Raw genomic sequence first — 15,514 nt, forward strand, 5'->3', positions numbered from 1 at the left:
GCATCGAACCAGAAGTCAGAGTGCCTCCTCCATTGTGCTTGCAAAGGTGCATGACAAAGGAGCACTCCTTTATGAACTCCTTTGTGTGGACTTCGGAGAACAAGGAAAACCCTATGTGTTTTTGGGATTCAAGTTTGTTTTTAGATATGTTAGGTCAAACTATCCCTGTTCTCATTGGACATGGAAGGTATGGGGATTTATCTTCTCCCATTAAGATAGAGAGGCCTCCTCAGATTCAGAAAACTACTTGAATTAATTTAAAAAGAAGGGAATTCACTCTTGTTTTATTAAATGCTCATTTCATTAATAACATATTATTTCTAATTCATGATTGAATTTGTAATTTTTAAGATTGATTTTTTTGTGTGTGTTGGGAAGGGAAAAGGGGATGTGGGATTGATATTTTCATAATGAAGATAATCTGGCCAATATTCAGGTGGTGGCAGACAGTGTTTTTTTTGTCCGCCATTGGCACTAAAACCGGAAATTCAATGTCAGACCCTGTGCAGGTTCAGCATTGAATTTCCGTATTTTTAAAAGCCTGCTAGCGCATGCCCGGTTAGGTCAATATTAAGACTTAACCAGCCATAAGCTAGCGCACTGTTTCCCAAGTCTAGTTCTGGAGTATCCCTTTGACAGTCAGGTTTTCAGGAAACCTGGGTTCGGGTTTCTGCCATTGCATATTCACAGAAACTGAAACTCCCCCCTCCCGCACCCTTCTCACAATAACTCTCCACTAACCGCCTGCCCCCCCCCCCCTGCAGAAAATGGATTGTTCTGCCACTCCCTCGGCAGAGACTTGGCTCCCTGGGCTGTAGGCCCTCCCTGGGACTACCTTAACAAACCCTAGTGGCCTCTTTAGAGGCAGGAATGGAGCCCACTTGTTCCTGCCCACTGTGACTGCTGAATCATATTAAAGTTAAAATACATTTTGCTTAAAATAGCTGGATCCTAACAAAATAACAGTTTTGAAGATTCATATTCATGTACCTCTGCTTCTGACATATTTCTAATCTTAATTTTATTTTGGTAGCTGTTTTTCTTTTATTCTTTCTCTTTACTGGCAGCTGTCACTGCTGGGTCTTTTTAACAATTAACAGGATGTGTGACACCTGAACAATGAGCTCACACTTCACCAGCCAAGGATTCTTAGATCTCACATCTATTCATATATGCCACTCAGATAGCTATCTTTTTTTTTTTTTTTTGAACAGCACTGTCATATCAAAAATCAAACCCCACATGGCTCTGTTTTCTGAGGAAAAGCAGTACAGCAGGAAATGTTTGCATTTTTCTAAATAACATGGATCAAAATATATTTGTTGAAAAGCTTAACTATAGTCAATGACAACCTCTCAAAACTATGAAGCTGCCATACGAGACATAGTCTCCATGAACACCTCTTTCTATGATATCGTATCCTGACCCCTGCAGGGCTAGCCATAAGCAGGGGTAACAGGGATGACTGCACAGGGCCCTGCACTTAACTGAGTCAGCTTTGCAACTGGCAGCTGACCAAAAGTTAAAGCTTCTTTTCCTTTTCTATCTTCATCTCCTTTTCTGTCTCCTTATCTCTCTCTCCCCCTCCCCTTTGGTAATCCTGTTCCTCAGCACTGGTGCTCTATATTTCTTCTCCCACTACACCACAACCCTTACAGCTCCTCCCTCTCAATCTCCCTCAACTTTTGGTATTGCACTTCTGAGAGCAGTCAATAGAAATAGAATAAAATAAAACATAGAAAAGAAAATAAGATGATACCTTTCTTATTGGACTAACTTAATATGTTTTTTTGATTAGCTGTTTTTGATTAGCTTTTGAAGGTAGCCCTTCTTCGTCAGATCAGAAATAAGCAAATTTTGATAAATAACAGCATATATAAGTGAAACATCAAAATTTGCTTATTTCTGATCTGATGAAGAAGGAAAAAGCTAATAAAAAAATGTATTGTTAGTCCAATAAAATGGTATCATCTTATTTTCTTTTCTATGTTTTATTTTATTCTATTTCTATTGACTGCTTTTAGAAGTGGACTAACACGGCTACCACATCTCTCTACGCACTTCTGAGAGAGAGAGAGAGAGAGAGAGATATCTTATTGCTTTTCAGTCTAGGTTATCCCACGTTTGTAAATCACTAAGATTACAATAATAGTAGTCAATGATGAAAGAATTCTGTTTAAACAAATAAATGAATCCATGACATTTCATTAGAATCTGGGCTGGGGGGGGGGGGGGGGTGGAGGAGGACAGAAAACTTGTCTGCACAGGGCTTCAAAATTGCTAAGGCCAGCCCTAGCCCCCTTAACCTTCTTAAAGTAATAAACCTAAATGTGGCCACACCACTGAATACCTTTGAGATGAATATATTTACTCCTGTTTGGGGCAAGAGGAAGAAGAACTGTGACTTGGGTGACCTCTTGCACCACACGACTCTAGTAATTTCAACACAAGTTTTTTTATTCTTCCGTTTTGATTTCATTATTAATATGCTTTCATTTTTATCTATCCTTTCAAAAAAAGTTGAAAGTAGAAAAGTTGTCACTTAATATAATACTTTTTGAGTAAAAAGTAAAAGTATTAGAACTACAGTGAATGCAACCATTGTTAACGTTTTTATCCCAATAACTTTATTGCTCTAAAATTTAATCCACTTGGCGTTTAATAAAACTTGCACTTTCACTTCTGAGTCATTAATCCAGTGTAGCTAAAAAGGTGATCAGCAACTGCACTGGCAGGAAGTGATGTATTCAGCCTGATAAACAGTTCCTTCAAATCAGGCCAGGCTGAAATATCACTGATATCTTCTGACTGGGTCTGCAGGTATTGTTCAAGGGAATCTCTGTCTGAAACACTTGACTTCCATATAGCAAAGAACATTTTATCATCATCATTATCATCATCTGCATTAGAAGTACTGCTGTCTGATTCATCAGTTGCATCTTCATCATCGTCATGCTGTCCAGTTAAAGAGAAGAGTTCACAAAGTTGGAATCATTGCGGTAGTGTTCTAACAATTTTTCATCTGATGGCAAACTGTTTGAATATCTTTGAGAACTGATGCAAGGATGTCATTTATGGGAACCCTTAAGGCTAGAGAAGCAGACTTCACCTCTAGAGACTATCAATCCAGTAGACAGTCAGCCCAACGTAAATTTTCCATGGGATGACCAGCAGTCTGTTGTAGTAGAGACATATGGTTCACCAAGAATTGCAATGAGGTTCAGCTTCATCTTTGCTTGAAAGTGAGCCAGCTCATCACTGTTCGGTTTGGCTGGAGACCAGTAACCAGTTCAACAAACACAGGCAGCTCCACTGTTCTCATAGGCTACATTCACTGAATAACAGAATTAAAAAATGAGATGATCCACTGTGTGCATGATGAGGTCTGCAATGGCAAAACCCTATTCCAGTTTTTGCTGCTTCATTTGGTTTACCAAGGAATTGTCATTTGTGTCTTGCTTCCACTTGTACTTTTTACTTTTAATTGCAAGCATCAGATGTAACTGAGTAAAAGCAATACAACTGGGTGAAATAAATACTTTGGTAAAAGTAAAAGTAACACAATTTTCCTGTACTTCTTTATAAGTAAAAGTGACCTTTACCCAAGAACAGTAATTAGTTACATTTACTTAGTTATTATACAACACTGTCTATCTTACTGAGTCTCATTTGAACTTACGTACCATCCCTGGCAGGGCCAGATTAAAGTGTTGTAACACTGGAACCAACTTTTTACTTTACCAGTCTTTGGGTCAATATTGTGCAGAAAGGAGTAAATTTTCAGTCAGCACAGTCTCCAGCATTTACCTAATCCATATCTTCCACACCACTATGAAAGAGTGTGCATCCCCAAAATTGTTGTGTCAAGGGATTTTTTTTTGTTTAGGTTTTCCCTCTATTCTTTTCATTATGGGAGCAATATCATTAAGAGTATGTATTATTTGTGAAGAGGCACTACTGCCCCTGGTTAGGCCCTGATTCCTTATGTTTTTTTCTCTCATCTGCTGTCCTGTCAATTATTGTAGTTCTACCCCTTTCTCCTTTAAACTGACGTCTTTGTCCTTATCTCTGGTTTTCCTGCTGTCTCTCCTTCCTTTTTTGTTTTAGTGTGTAAGCCACTCTGAAGGGCATCCCATAGGGCGGGTTAGCAAATCTTGAATAAACTTGGAAGAGTGTGCACTTTTCACAAAGTGTGCATTATTTGCAATGAGGGCACACTATTTCCTGAAACTGTGTGCATGTGTGCAATATTCATGCATACACATTGCTTCATGCATGCGTACACTATTGCGAAAAAGTGCACACTCTTCTTGAAAAGTGCACACTCTTTCAAAAGAGTGTGCGCTATTAAAAGCATACACCCCCCCCCCCCCCCCCCCCCAAGGTTTGGTTAGCAGGCCTAAACTAAATGCATGGTGCATTAAATTGATATCAAGCCAATAGTTATTAATTCAGTAATTAATTCAGGTTACACAATAAAATTAGGCTTGTGCTACTAAGTTCAAGAATGAATAGTACAATATAAGGGCCTATTTACTAAGCTCTGTTAGCTGTTAACATGGCATTTACCCCTAATTCTATAAGAGTCACCAAAAATTGTACACACAGATTTGGGCACATGCCCAATTTACACATGCAATTTAATTGGATAACGAACTAATTAGCAACAATAATTGACTTTTGAATAAGTAATTATTGGCACTAATTAGATTTCATTTGCATTTACACATGATCTGAAAAAGGGGGTGTGAAAATGGGAGGGTCAAGGATGTAGCGAGGACATTCCTAAAATTAACGTACATTGCTATAGAATAATGGGGATATGCATTTAATGTAGGCACATGAATTTGTACCACATTTCAGTTGGTGCAAACGTCCATGCCTAAAGTTAGGCACGATTTCCAGGTGTATCTACTATTCTATATAACTTTAAGCGTGGCTTATACAATAGCACTTTTTTCAGCACCGATTATTTTGGCATCATATATAGAATCTAGCCCTTCATGCACACTAGCAGATAATGTTTTGTTAATAGCCACTTGGTATGGAAGTGGGCATGAAGGACTAGATTCTATAAATGGTGCCTGAAAAATCAATGCCAAATATATTTCTGTCTAGGCGTATTCTGTAAATCACACCTAGATTTAGGAATTGTTTACAGAATACACCTAGTGGCCATCAGGGGCATAGCCAGACTTCGGCGGGAGGGGGTCCAGAGCCTGAGGTGAGGGGGCAAATTTTAGCCCCCCCCCCCGGCGCCGCCAACCCCCCCTGCCATTGCTGCCACCACCACCACCAACAACAACTTTGACCCCCCCCCTGCCGACGACCCTCTCGACCCCCCCTCCCGCTGCCAACCCTCCCCCCACCGTCGCCGTCACCTACCTTTGTTGGCGGGGGACCCCAACCCTCGCCAGCCTAGGTCCTCTTCTTCCTTCGTTCTGTTTTTGAGTCTGACATCCAGCAGGATGTCAGACTCAGAAACAGAACGAAGGAAGAAGAGGACCTCGGCTGGCGGGGGTTGGGGTCCCCCGCCAGCAAAGGTAGGCTACAGCAGGTTGACGGCGGGAGGGGAGGTCGAGAGGGTCATCGGCATGGGGTCCAGGGCCAAATCTATGGGGGCCAAGGCCCCCATGGCCCCACGTAGCTACGTCCCTGGTGGCCATGCCTGTGCCTGACTCTAGGGGCGTCCATTTACACCAAGTAAAACTTGCTGTAAATATCGGCACCTAAGTTAGGCATTCTAAAAACCTGCGTGCAGATTTTTGGAATGCCCACAGCCTGCCCATTCCACACACATGGCCACACCCCATTTTGGCAGCACACATTAGAATTAAATGCAGCACTTTACAGAATATGCCTAGCAAGCTGTGTGCGTAAATTCTAATTAATGCAAACTAGTGTCAATAATTGCTTAAGTGGCAATTATCAATGCTGATTGGTTTGTTAAGTAATTCAATTGCATGCTCAAATCCAGAGTATAACTAAATTTGCATGCACAATTTTGGTCATGTTATATAGAATTTGGGGAGAAATAGGTAAGGACCACACTTTACATTTAATGGAGGTAGCTTAACTGTTAACATGATTCCCAATACAAAAACCTCTAACACGAGGGGTCAAATACAAGACATCAGTATTAGAAGCCCACCCAATCCAACAAAATAAACATAGAATAAACAAATAATATACTTCCACTGTGTATCAATAAGATGCACAAATAATATACTATAAATATTATAATTTACATGTGTTATTTAACAATTTAGGCACAAGCATTTCCACCATGCATATACTTTAGTTTTCAAAGTGAATGTATGCACAATGTTTTGCAGATATTTTTCCCAGCTAAAATGATGTACAGAGTTTTGAAAATACAAACTCACATGCGGTGTCACAATATGCAGTCTAGCCCCACTCCTGGGAGCTCTTCCACTTAATATGTTTCCAAGTTTATTTAAAATTTGATCAGTAAAAGCAAGCACATCATGGTACAATGTATATACTTCTAAGCATACGCAGGGAGGGCACTTTTCCAATACCCCATTTCTGCAGTTGGGGGGGGGGGGAGGGAGGCAAACAGGGCAGCTGTCCTGGGCCCCACAGCTCCAGGGGGCCCCGCAGTCCAGGCATCTCTTCCCCTTCTCCCCACCACAGTCCGTCTCTTCCTCCCTTCCCCTCACCTTCCCGGTCTTCTTTAAAAATTTATTTTCTCTGCCCCAAAGCTTTCCCTCTCTGCTGTGATCTGTCCCCCTCTGATGTAATTTCCTGTTTCCACCTGGTGAATCGTAGCAGCTTGTGAGAATGGCTGCTGCGCCAGGGCCCTTCTGAGAAGGGAAATACATTTTTAAAGAAGACTGCATGGTGAGGGGAAGAGAGGGAGACAGATCATGGTAGGGAGAAGGGTAAGAGATGCCCGGACCGCGTAGTAGCAATGCAGGTGGGGAGATTGGGGGAGGGAATGAGAGGGGATCAGGAGCCCCCTCCTTAATTTCAGGCCTGGGCCCACCAGGTCTAAAACCATTCCTGTCTGCAGTCAAAATATTGTTTTATTTGTGAAAACGGCTTTGAAATTTCTTCCCATGGATAATTTTGCAGATGTATGGAAGAAAGTGGGGTGTTTGACCACAGAAATACAAAACCTGGAGAGATGGATCTTGAAAATACTTGTTTATTGATGAATAAAAGGCACACATGAAATGACACTTTGTTTATATTTTTATCTGCATAGAGGGTGGACAATTTTATGTATGCTCATTTCTGTGGGTAATGCATGGCTTTACTAAAGAACTAGCTTTAAAGATTGCCCTTCCTGTATACAAAAATTATTTTTTCTGGACTAAAATATGTATATTCTAATGAAAAGAAATATTAGTAGCAAGCTATACACATGATGTCTCATTGTACAAGGTTAAGCTTTTTCAGAAGTAGGACTTAATTACTAATTTAGATATGAGAAAGGAGTTGCTTGTGTTCCCTTTTCAACATACCTACATGTGTATATGTATGACTACTACTAGCATGCAAATATATAAATATTTCCTTTGATTAAGTAGAACCAGAACCGCTGAGAGACTGAGCCAGGCCCAGGGCAAGGCCGCGCCCTCTCCAGGATCGCCACGGCCCCCCCAGGATCACCACGGCCCTCTTCCCCAAGGATTGCCCCCCCCACCCCTCAATCGCAACTTCTGTTGCCTCCCTCTCCTGCTCCCAGGCCGCCCATCTACCTACCCTCTGCTCCCTTCTGCCTGCTATCCGACCCCCTTCATTTAAATAAAAAAAATCTTTAAAGCAGCAGGCACAGCACCTTCTGTGCTAAAGCAGCAGATCGCCTCGGGCGAGCCTTCCCTCACTGTCCCGCCTTCGCGAAAATAGGAAGTTACATCAGAGGAGGGCGAGACACAGTGAGGGAAGGCCCGCCTGAGGCGATCTGCCGCTTTCACAGAGAAGGTGCTGCGCTGCTGCTTTACAGATTTTTTTTTTAATGCAGGGTGTCAGATGACAGACAGAAGGGAGATGAGGGTAGGCAGGTGGAGAAGGGACTGCGGCACCAGCGGCCTGGGAGCAGGAGAATGCGAGAGACTCCGGCGCCGGGCCCTCCTTGGTGGCCCGGGCCCTGGGAATTTTGCCCGCCCTGCCCCCCCATTTTGGCAGCCCTGAGTAGAACCCCTCCCCACACTCCTCATGGTTACAAAATAAAAATGGCTACCCTTACCTTCAGGTTCCCTTATTCTTCTTCCTGCAGCAGACTTTCGAAGAAGGCTCTGCCCTGAGTTAAACAAGCTAGTTAACTCATCCAAGGGGCTGTTCACGTGCCTTGAGTTGGTGGGGCTGTATGACAGGGTAGTAGCTGAAACGGAGTGTGATTTTTTATAATCTGTTTTTGTAGTCTTCACCAGTGAGGAAGGAGATGGCTTGCCCAAAGAGGTAGATAAACTGGCAGCTCGAACCAAAGATTTCTGAGATACTTTCAACAAATCTGCATTTTTAGATAACAATGTAGCAGGTGTTTCTGGTGTGAAACCAAAGTGTGTTGATGGGCGATACACTGTAGGAGATGGCACCGAAGGCAGAAGTGGTGGAGTGCAAGGGGGAGACACTTTGCTAGAAACAGTAAGTGCAGTCAAACTTGGAGAAGCTGGCCTTTCATGTCCCCCTTTTTGGTTTTTGGAATATTGGGGGCTAACTTCTGTCTGCATAGCATAATTCAGGTTAGTTTCCATGACAGGGATTTTTTTAACTTCCAGTGGTGTTAAAGGTGATTCATCAGAAGCAGGAGAGCAGGTTACTGGGGTTGGAGGAAACACCAAAAGTGGAGGTCTGTGGGGCAGTAGATTTGGAAAAGGGGGTGGAATGTCACAAGCATCTTTACAACTCATATTAACTTGGTTACTTTTATCAAAGTCCTCTCCTAATGCAGGCTTTGCATTCTCAAAAAGTTGAGAAGATCCAGTTACCATAGCTGCTATACCACCACCAGTGATGCTTTCTTCTGATAGAAAATGTTTCATCTCCTCATAAACTGACTCCTCTTGATCTGGACTTTCTGATTCATTGGAACCTGCCTTCCTAGGATGTCCTGTCATTTCAATGTATACTGGTTCCACTTCTTCTTCATCTTGTGACATATAAAGACTTAGCATGTAGTGGTGGGGTCCATCTGCTGAAACTGCTCTTTGTATAACTTTAATGTCTCGAAGAGCTTTTTTAGTTCTTGAATTAGCGTTTTTTGCTCCTCCAGGTTTCAGGACAGATATCTCTTCATAAGAACCAGTAAGCTTTGTCTCAGGACTTCTTTTTGGCTTTGGTGGAGGAATCTTTTTCATTGTGCTGTAGTCATCACTATGCGGTCTTGGTCTGGTAAGAACTAAGCAAAAACATTCTGTGTTACTAGGAGATAAATTAGATTTCATTTTGTCACTTGCATGGCTATAATGTTCTGCCACTTTCAATTAAGTCTTATACAATACTAAACTCTGATTATAAAGATCTAACTGCCAAAGAGAAGGATACAGACAACTAGATATTCTTCAATGAAAACTCCTCCCCTTCTCAGTACTTACATTTAGAACCTATTTTTTGTCAAAAAAAGACCTTACTTCATCATTGGCAAAAACCTTCCCATAAGAAGAGTAGAAACATTCAAAATGCAAAACATAATAACTTATCTCTTGAGAAATGTGTAGCTTTCAAAATGTGTCTGGTAGAAATCTAAAGATGCAGGAATGCCCCCGGCCCAACATTTCATAAAAACTGCTTCAGGGTCCCTGAAGACACAAATATTCCACAACTTTCTGTTGCATTAACCCATGTAAAGTTTATGTAACTAAAGGCATACAGTTAAAGAATTGTCTTTTAAGTCCATGATTTTCACTCCTAGTCCTTGAGGTTCATCAACAGGTCCAGCCATTTCTCTCATGTTTATTTATTAGGGGTATCATGAAAACTTGACCTGTTGGCAGCCCTTGGAATGAATTTTACTACTCAAAGTCATTCTTTCAAACAGTGGCATAGATACGTGGAGCCTGGACCCCCCTGCCGATGACCCGCCCGACCCCCCTGCCGCCGCCAACCCGCCGTCGCCTGCCTTTGCTGCTGGGGGACCCCAACCCCCGCCAGCCGAGGTCCTCTTCTTCTCACATAAGTACATAAGTAATACCATACTGGGAAAAGACCAAGGGTCCATCGAGCCCAGCATCTTGTCCACGACAGCGGCCAATCCAGGCCAAGGGCACCTGGCAAGCTTCCCAAACGTACAAACATTCTATACATGTTATTCCCGGAATTTTGGATTTTTCCAAGTCCGTTTAGTAGCGGTTTATGGACTTGTCCTTTAGGAAACCGTCCAACCCCCTTTTAAACTCTGCTAAGCTAACCGCCTTCACCACATTTTCCGGCAATGAATTCCAGAATTTAATTACACGTTGGGTGAAGAAAAATTTTCTCCGATTTGTTTTAAATTTACTACACTGTAGTTTTATCGCATGCCCCCTAGTTCTAGTATTTTTGGAAAGCGTGAACAGACGCTTCACATCCACCTGTTCCACTCCACTCATTATTTTATATACCTCTATCATGTCTCCCCTCAGCCGTCTCTTCTCCAAGCTGAATAGCCCTAGCCTCCTTAGTCTTTCTTCATAGGGAAGTCGTCCCATCCCCGCTATCATTTTAGTCGCCCTTCGCTGCACCTTTTCCAATTCTACTATATCTTTCTTGAGATGCGGCGACCAGAATTGAACACAATACTCAAGGTGCGGTCGCACCATGGAGCGATACAACGGTATTATAACATCCTCACACCTGTTTTCCATACCTTTCCTAATAATACCCAACATTCTATTCACTTTCCTAGCCGCAGCAGCACACTGAGCAGAAGGTTTCAGTGTGTTATCGACGACGACACCCAGATCCCTTTCTTGGTCCGTAACTCCTAACGTGGAACCTTGCATGACGTAGCTATAATTCGGGTTCTTTTTTCCCACATGCATCACCTTGCAGTTGCTCACATTAAACATCATCTGCCATTTAGCCGCCCAGTCTCCCAGTCTCGTAAGGTCCTCTTGTAATTTTTCACAATCCTGTCGCGAGTTAACGACTTTGAATAACTTTGTGTCATCAGCAAATTTAATTACCTCGCTAGTTACTCCCATCTCTAAATAATTTATAAATATATTAAAAAGCAGCGGTCCTAGCACAGACCCCTGAGGAACCCCACTAACTATCCTTCTCCATTGTGAATACTGCCCATTTAACCCCACTCTCTGTTTCCTATCGTTTAACCAGTGTTTAATCCACAATAGGACATTTCCTCCTATCCCATGACCCTCCAATTTCCTCTGTAGCCTTTCATGAGGTACCTTGTCAAACGCCTTTTGAAAATCCAGATACACAATATCAACTGGCTCCCCTTTGTCCACATGTTTGTTTACTCCTTCAAAGAATTGAAGTAAATTGGTCAGGCAAGATTTCCCCACACAAAAGCCGTGCTGACTCGGTCTCAGTAATCCATGTCCTCGGATGTGCTCTGTAATTTTGTTTTTAATAATAGCCTCTACCATTTTCCCCGGCACCGAAGGCTTTCTTCTGTTTCTGACATCAGAAACAGAAGGAAGCCTTTTGTGGGGTTTGGGGTTCCCAGCCAGCAAAGGTAGGCGACGGCAGGTTGGCGGCAGGAGGGGTGTCGAGAGGGTCGGCGGCAGGGGGGGCAAAGTTGGCAATGGCGGGGGGGGGGGGGGGGGGCCGGCGGCCCCGGGGGGGGGGGGCTAAAATGTGCCCCCTCACCTCGGGCTCTGGACCTCCCTCCCACCGAAGTCTGGCTACGCCCCTGCTTTCAAATGGGGATCAAGTCTGTTGCAAAAAAAGTCATTATCACCTAAAAGCAATGTTTGGTGCCTCGTGTGAAATAAGTTGATGGTCTCAGTTTAATTCCAAATGGACAAATGTCTGCTTCCATATAAAACAACAAAACCTTAAGCAGCATTGCAATGTGGACTAGTTGGCAGAACTGTTGCCAGTCTCAGTAGGGAGAACAAATACTGACCAGGTAAGGAAACTGAATTATTCTCTATCCCTTAGAGCAGTGCTTCTCAACCCAGTCCTTGAGGCACACCTAGTCCCATCAGGCTTTCGGGATATCCACAACGAATACACATGTGATAGATTTACATACCAAGAAGGCAGTGCATGCAAATCTATCTCATGCATATTCATTGTGGATATCCTGAAACCCTGATGGGGCTAGGTGTGTCTCAAATATTGGGAATGAGAAGCACTGACTTAGAGGCAGTCCCCTACAGAACAGTGTTCAAGCACACTAACAGGATAACACTGGGGAGTGTGTACTTGTCATGCCTGTGCTAAATCTTTTGTAGATAAATGGAGAATTTTACTTGTCAAAAAAGTTTGATTAATTTGTTTTATTTCTCCCAATTATTAGGCATTTTTTTCAGTTCATTTTATACATTCATTTTAATAGCTTTTCCAACTGCATTAGAACTTTTTAACACATGCAAACTGACTGTATGCATGGTAATTTGGAGAACAAGATGTTCAGTAAAATGTTAAAAGTGTTTTAACAAATTATGCACTCTAACAAATTCAAATCCCTGCTTGTCTGTATTGGTCAATCTGGCACCATTATAAGTACTAATTTATATAGAAAAAGAACTAAAAAGATATTTTATAAAGTGTACTTATTGCATGCTCAATGGACATGCTGTTCCAAACTCTATGACCTACTCTTTTAAAAGTGCCCTTACATTTCAACATTTCAATACATTTCCTTCATTATTAGTTACTCAGCTCAGTAGATGTCAGCATAGCTCATCCATCAAGGAAACGAGCAACTCCTAGAGATGTCTACAACTACCAAGTGGGATAAGCACAAAGCAAGAAATCTAGGAAAACATTTCTGGTAGTAATGAGACCATCTTAATTATTTTTTAACCAGTTGTCTACCTGAAACCTCCTGCTCAAATTTATACTTTCTTTGAGGCACATGTACCTTCTCTGCCTACATTGTCACAGATGAGCATATTTTATAACATATACATCCATATACCTTGCACCGCAGCCCAGTTTCTACTAACATCTGCTGCAAGGAATGACAATTAAAAGGTAAATCTACTATTGGGCATCTCCATTTAGGTGGCCTAATACTTTGAGTAGTGAGCTTATTCTATTCTACAGAATACTAGTGTAAACCCAGCACTAGAGTGCATAAATGTAAGCATGAACATTTACTATAGGTCTATGGCTTGTGTAAAGGTTCTCACCTAAATGTGTAAGTTGCCCATGTAAATGTTGGTTCTGTCTATGGCCCACCAATGTTCCTCCCTTGTGAATACCCCCTGTTATGCATTATCTATATCTCTATAGCTATATCTAGAAATAATTCTTTCTACCCAGCCATTATCGTTTCCCTCCCTCTTCTTTAACAACAACAAAAAAAGATGATAGAGATGCCCCAGGATCTCCCTCTTATACAGAAAAAGAGGGGACTAGACATATTCTCTCATTCTCACTCTCTCATGTCCAAAAAGGATCCATGTAAATGAAGGAGGATGGAGCCTCCTCGGCCCTGCTGTTATTTAGGAGGGAGGTGAGTGCCAACTGCACTATTTTATTTTTTACTTCAGGCTTGAACTGGGGTCAGCCCAGAAGTTCAGAATGAGTGTCATAATCATCAAGTCAGCTAGTGACCTGTAGCAAGCAAAGGCAGACCTGAAAAAAGACTGTCTATAGCCATCAAGGCCACACTGCTACATATAATTGATTGACTGATGCACAGTTCAAGGAGGTTGCTTGGAGGCAGGAAATTGTTCACAGTGATGTGAAGGCTAACTGTCTTCCTTGGTATCCAGCCTCAGTCTTGGCCTTATTGCTGACTATCTCTGCTCTGGGCTGATTTGTGACCTGCTTGCTGACTCCAGTTCTAGGCCTGGCATTCTGGTTTACTTTCAGCCATTGTTCCAGCTTTTTGACCTGTTTACTGAATCTAGTTCAAAGTCTACAGTCCATTTCACTTCAGAATTGTTACATCTTTGTGACTTACTTGCTGATTCCTGTTCCAGAACTACAGTTCTGATTCTGCTTCACAGCAAGATTCAAGAGTAGTTTCTGCTTCAGCTCTTGCTATTGGTGAATTTCGGATCTAGAGCTCTGTCTGAGTGCAGGGCCTGACTTCTGGATGTTTTTCTGCCTCTACAAAGGACACTTTCCCCTCAATTCTATAAATTGTGCATCCAAATTTGTGTGCGATCCTGAGACCCTCACACAAATAAATTAGTTTATGAGCCATTAACAAATCCATAATTGGCTGCTAACAATCAATTATTGATAGTTGGAACTATCTGTTTTAGAGAGAGCGGTTGAGAACAAATATGTTGGAATTATCATCCTTAATGCTGAGTCTGCTGTGGATTTGTGGAGCAATGCTTCTTTAAATGCACTGGATAAAGCTATATTGTTCAAACATCAAAAATCAGCTCCTTGGTTGAACAGTGATATGACACATAGGAAAAGTTCTGGAGGAAGGACCCTTGTTTGCCTAATCTTAAGAAATATCCCCCCCCCCCCCCCCCCCCCCCGATTCTATATAGCGTGCCTAGAGATTGGTGCCAAAATCGGTGTGGATTCTATAACAATGTAATTTAACAAGTTTAACAAGCTAATGAGCGCTAACAGCTCTTAACAAGCAATGATGAGCACTAATTGACACTGATTGGGCACACAACTCTCTGTAACTATGTGCACCAAACTTCTAATACGTGCAGGCAAAAAGGGGTGTGGTTATAGGCGGTGCCTAGTAATAGAATATGGCCTAGTGCACCTAAATCTATGCACAGAGATTTACGTCATGTTTTCATTGGTGTAAATGGGTGCGTGTAGATTTAGGCACTGAAATATCATCTAAGTGTATTCTATGATTGGCGCCTAGGGGCTGAAAGTGGGCTTTTCTGTGGTAATCAGTTAACACAGCTACATTGCTGTGCGGTAACTGATTAGGGCTTGATTAACAGGTGAGCCCTTTCTGCCTACAAAATAGGTGGCTCTAAGGGCTCATGAGCTAATCTTTAATGGCTACACAGTAACCATGTCAGATTTAAAATTCCCCCGGAGCCGACAAATTGAAGATAAGTAAAAGAATCTCAATTGGAACAATCATTGTTTTTGAAATGTTTTGAAAGTCATACACTGGGAGCTACTCACATGTATTGATAAAAAGAAAGAGGGTGATTACTATAAAAAAGAAAAAATCATAAAAACAAAAACTAATGAAGACCGGTAACGATGGGAGATGGGTTGATGGAATAATTATGGGCTTCATCAACCCTCCTGACTGAAGTCTTCAGAACACAATTACTAATTGAGTTTACACATAAGCATTTAGTGTTTTGGTTGATCTTTTCAAGCTTGTGCTAATAGTTGGGCTTATACTATAGTTCAGTACACAGTAACAGCAGCATTAGCGAGTGGCCATTAATACAAAAATTGACCATTTGACTGCTGTTCA

General features: G+C 42.0%; 1 protein-coding gene across 1 annotated transcript in view; it reads right to left on the reverse strand.

Annotated features, from left to right (window-relative positions):
• MYO16 (myosin XVI) overlaps nt 1-15,514 on the reverse strand; it is a 481,895-nt gene that overhangs the window by 47,379 nt on the left and 419,002 nt on the right. Inside the window, exon 31 of the mRNA XM_030202479.1 lies at nt 8,216-9,367. Coding sequence (XP_030058339.1) covers nt 8,216-9,367 — 1,152 coding nt within the window. The remainder of the gene's footprint in view (nt 1-8,215; nt 9,368-15,514) is intronic.

The sequence above is a fragment of the Microcaecilia unicolor genome, chromosome 4, assembly GCF_901765095.1.
Source record: "Microcaecilia unicolor chromosome 4, aMicUni1.1, whole genome shotgun sequence".
In the NCBI taxonomy this organism is placed as follows: domain Eukaryota; kingdom Metazoa; phylum Chordata; class Amphibia; order Gymnophiona; family Siphonopidae; genus Microcaecilia; species Microcaecilia unicolor.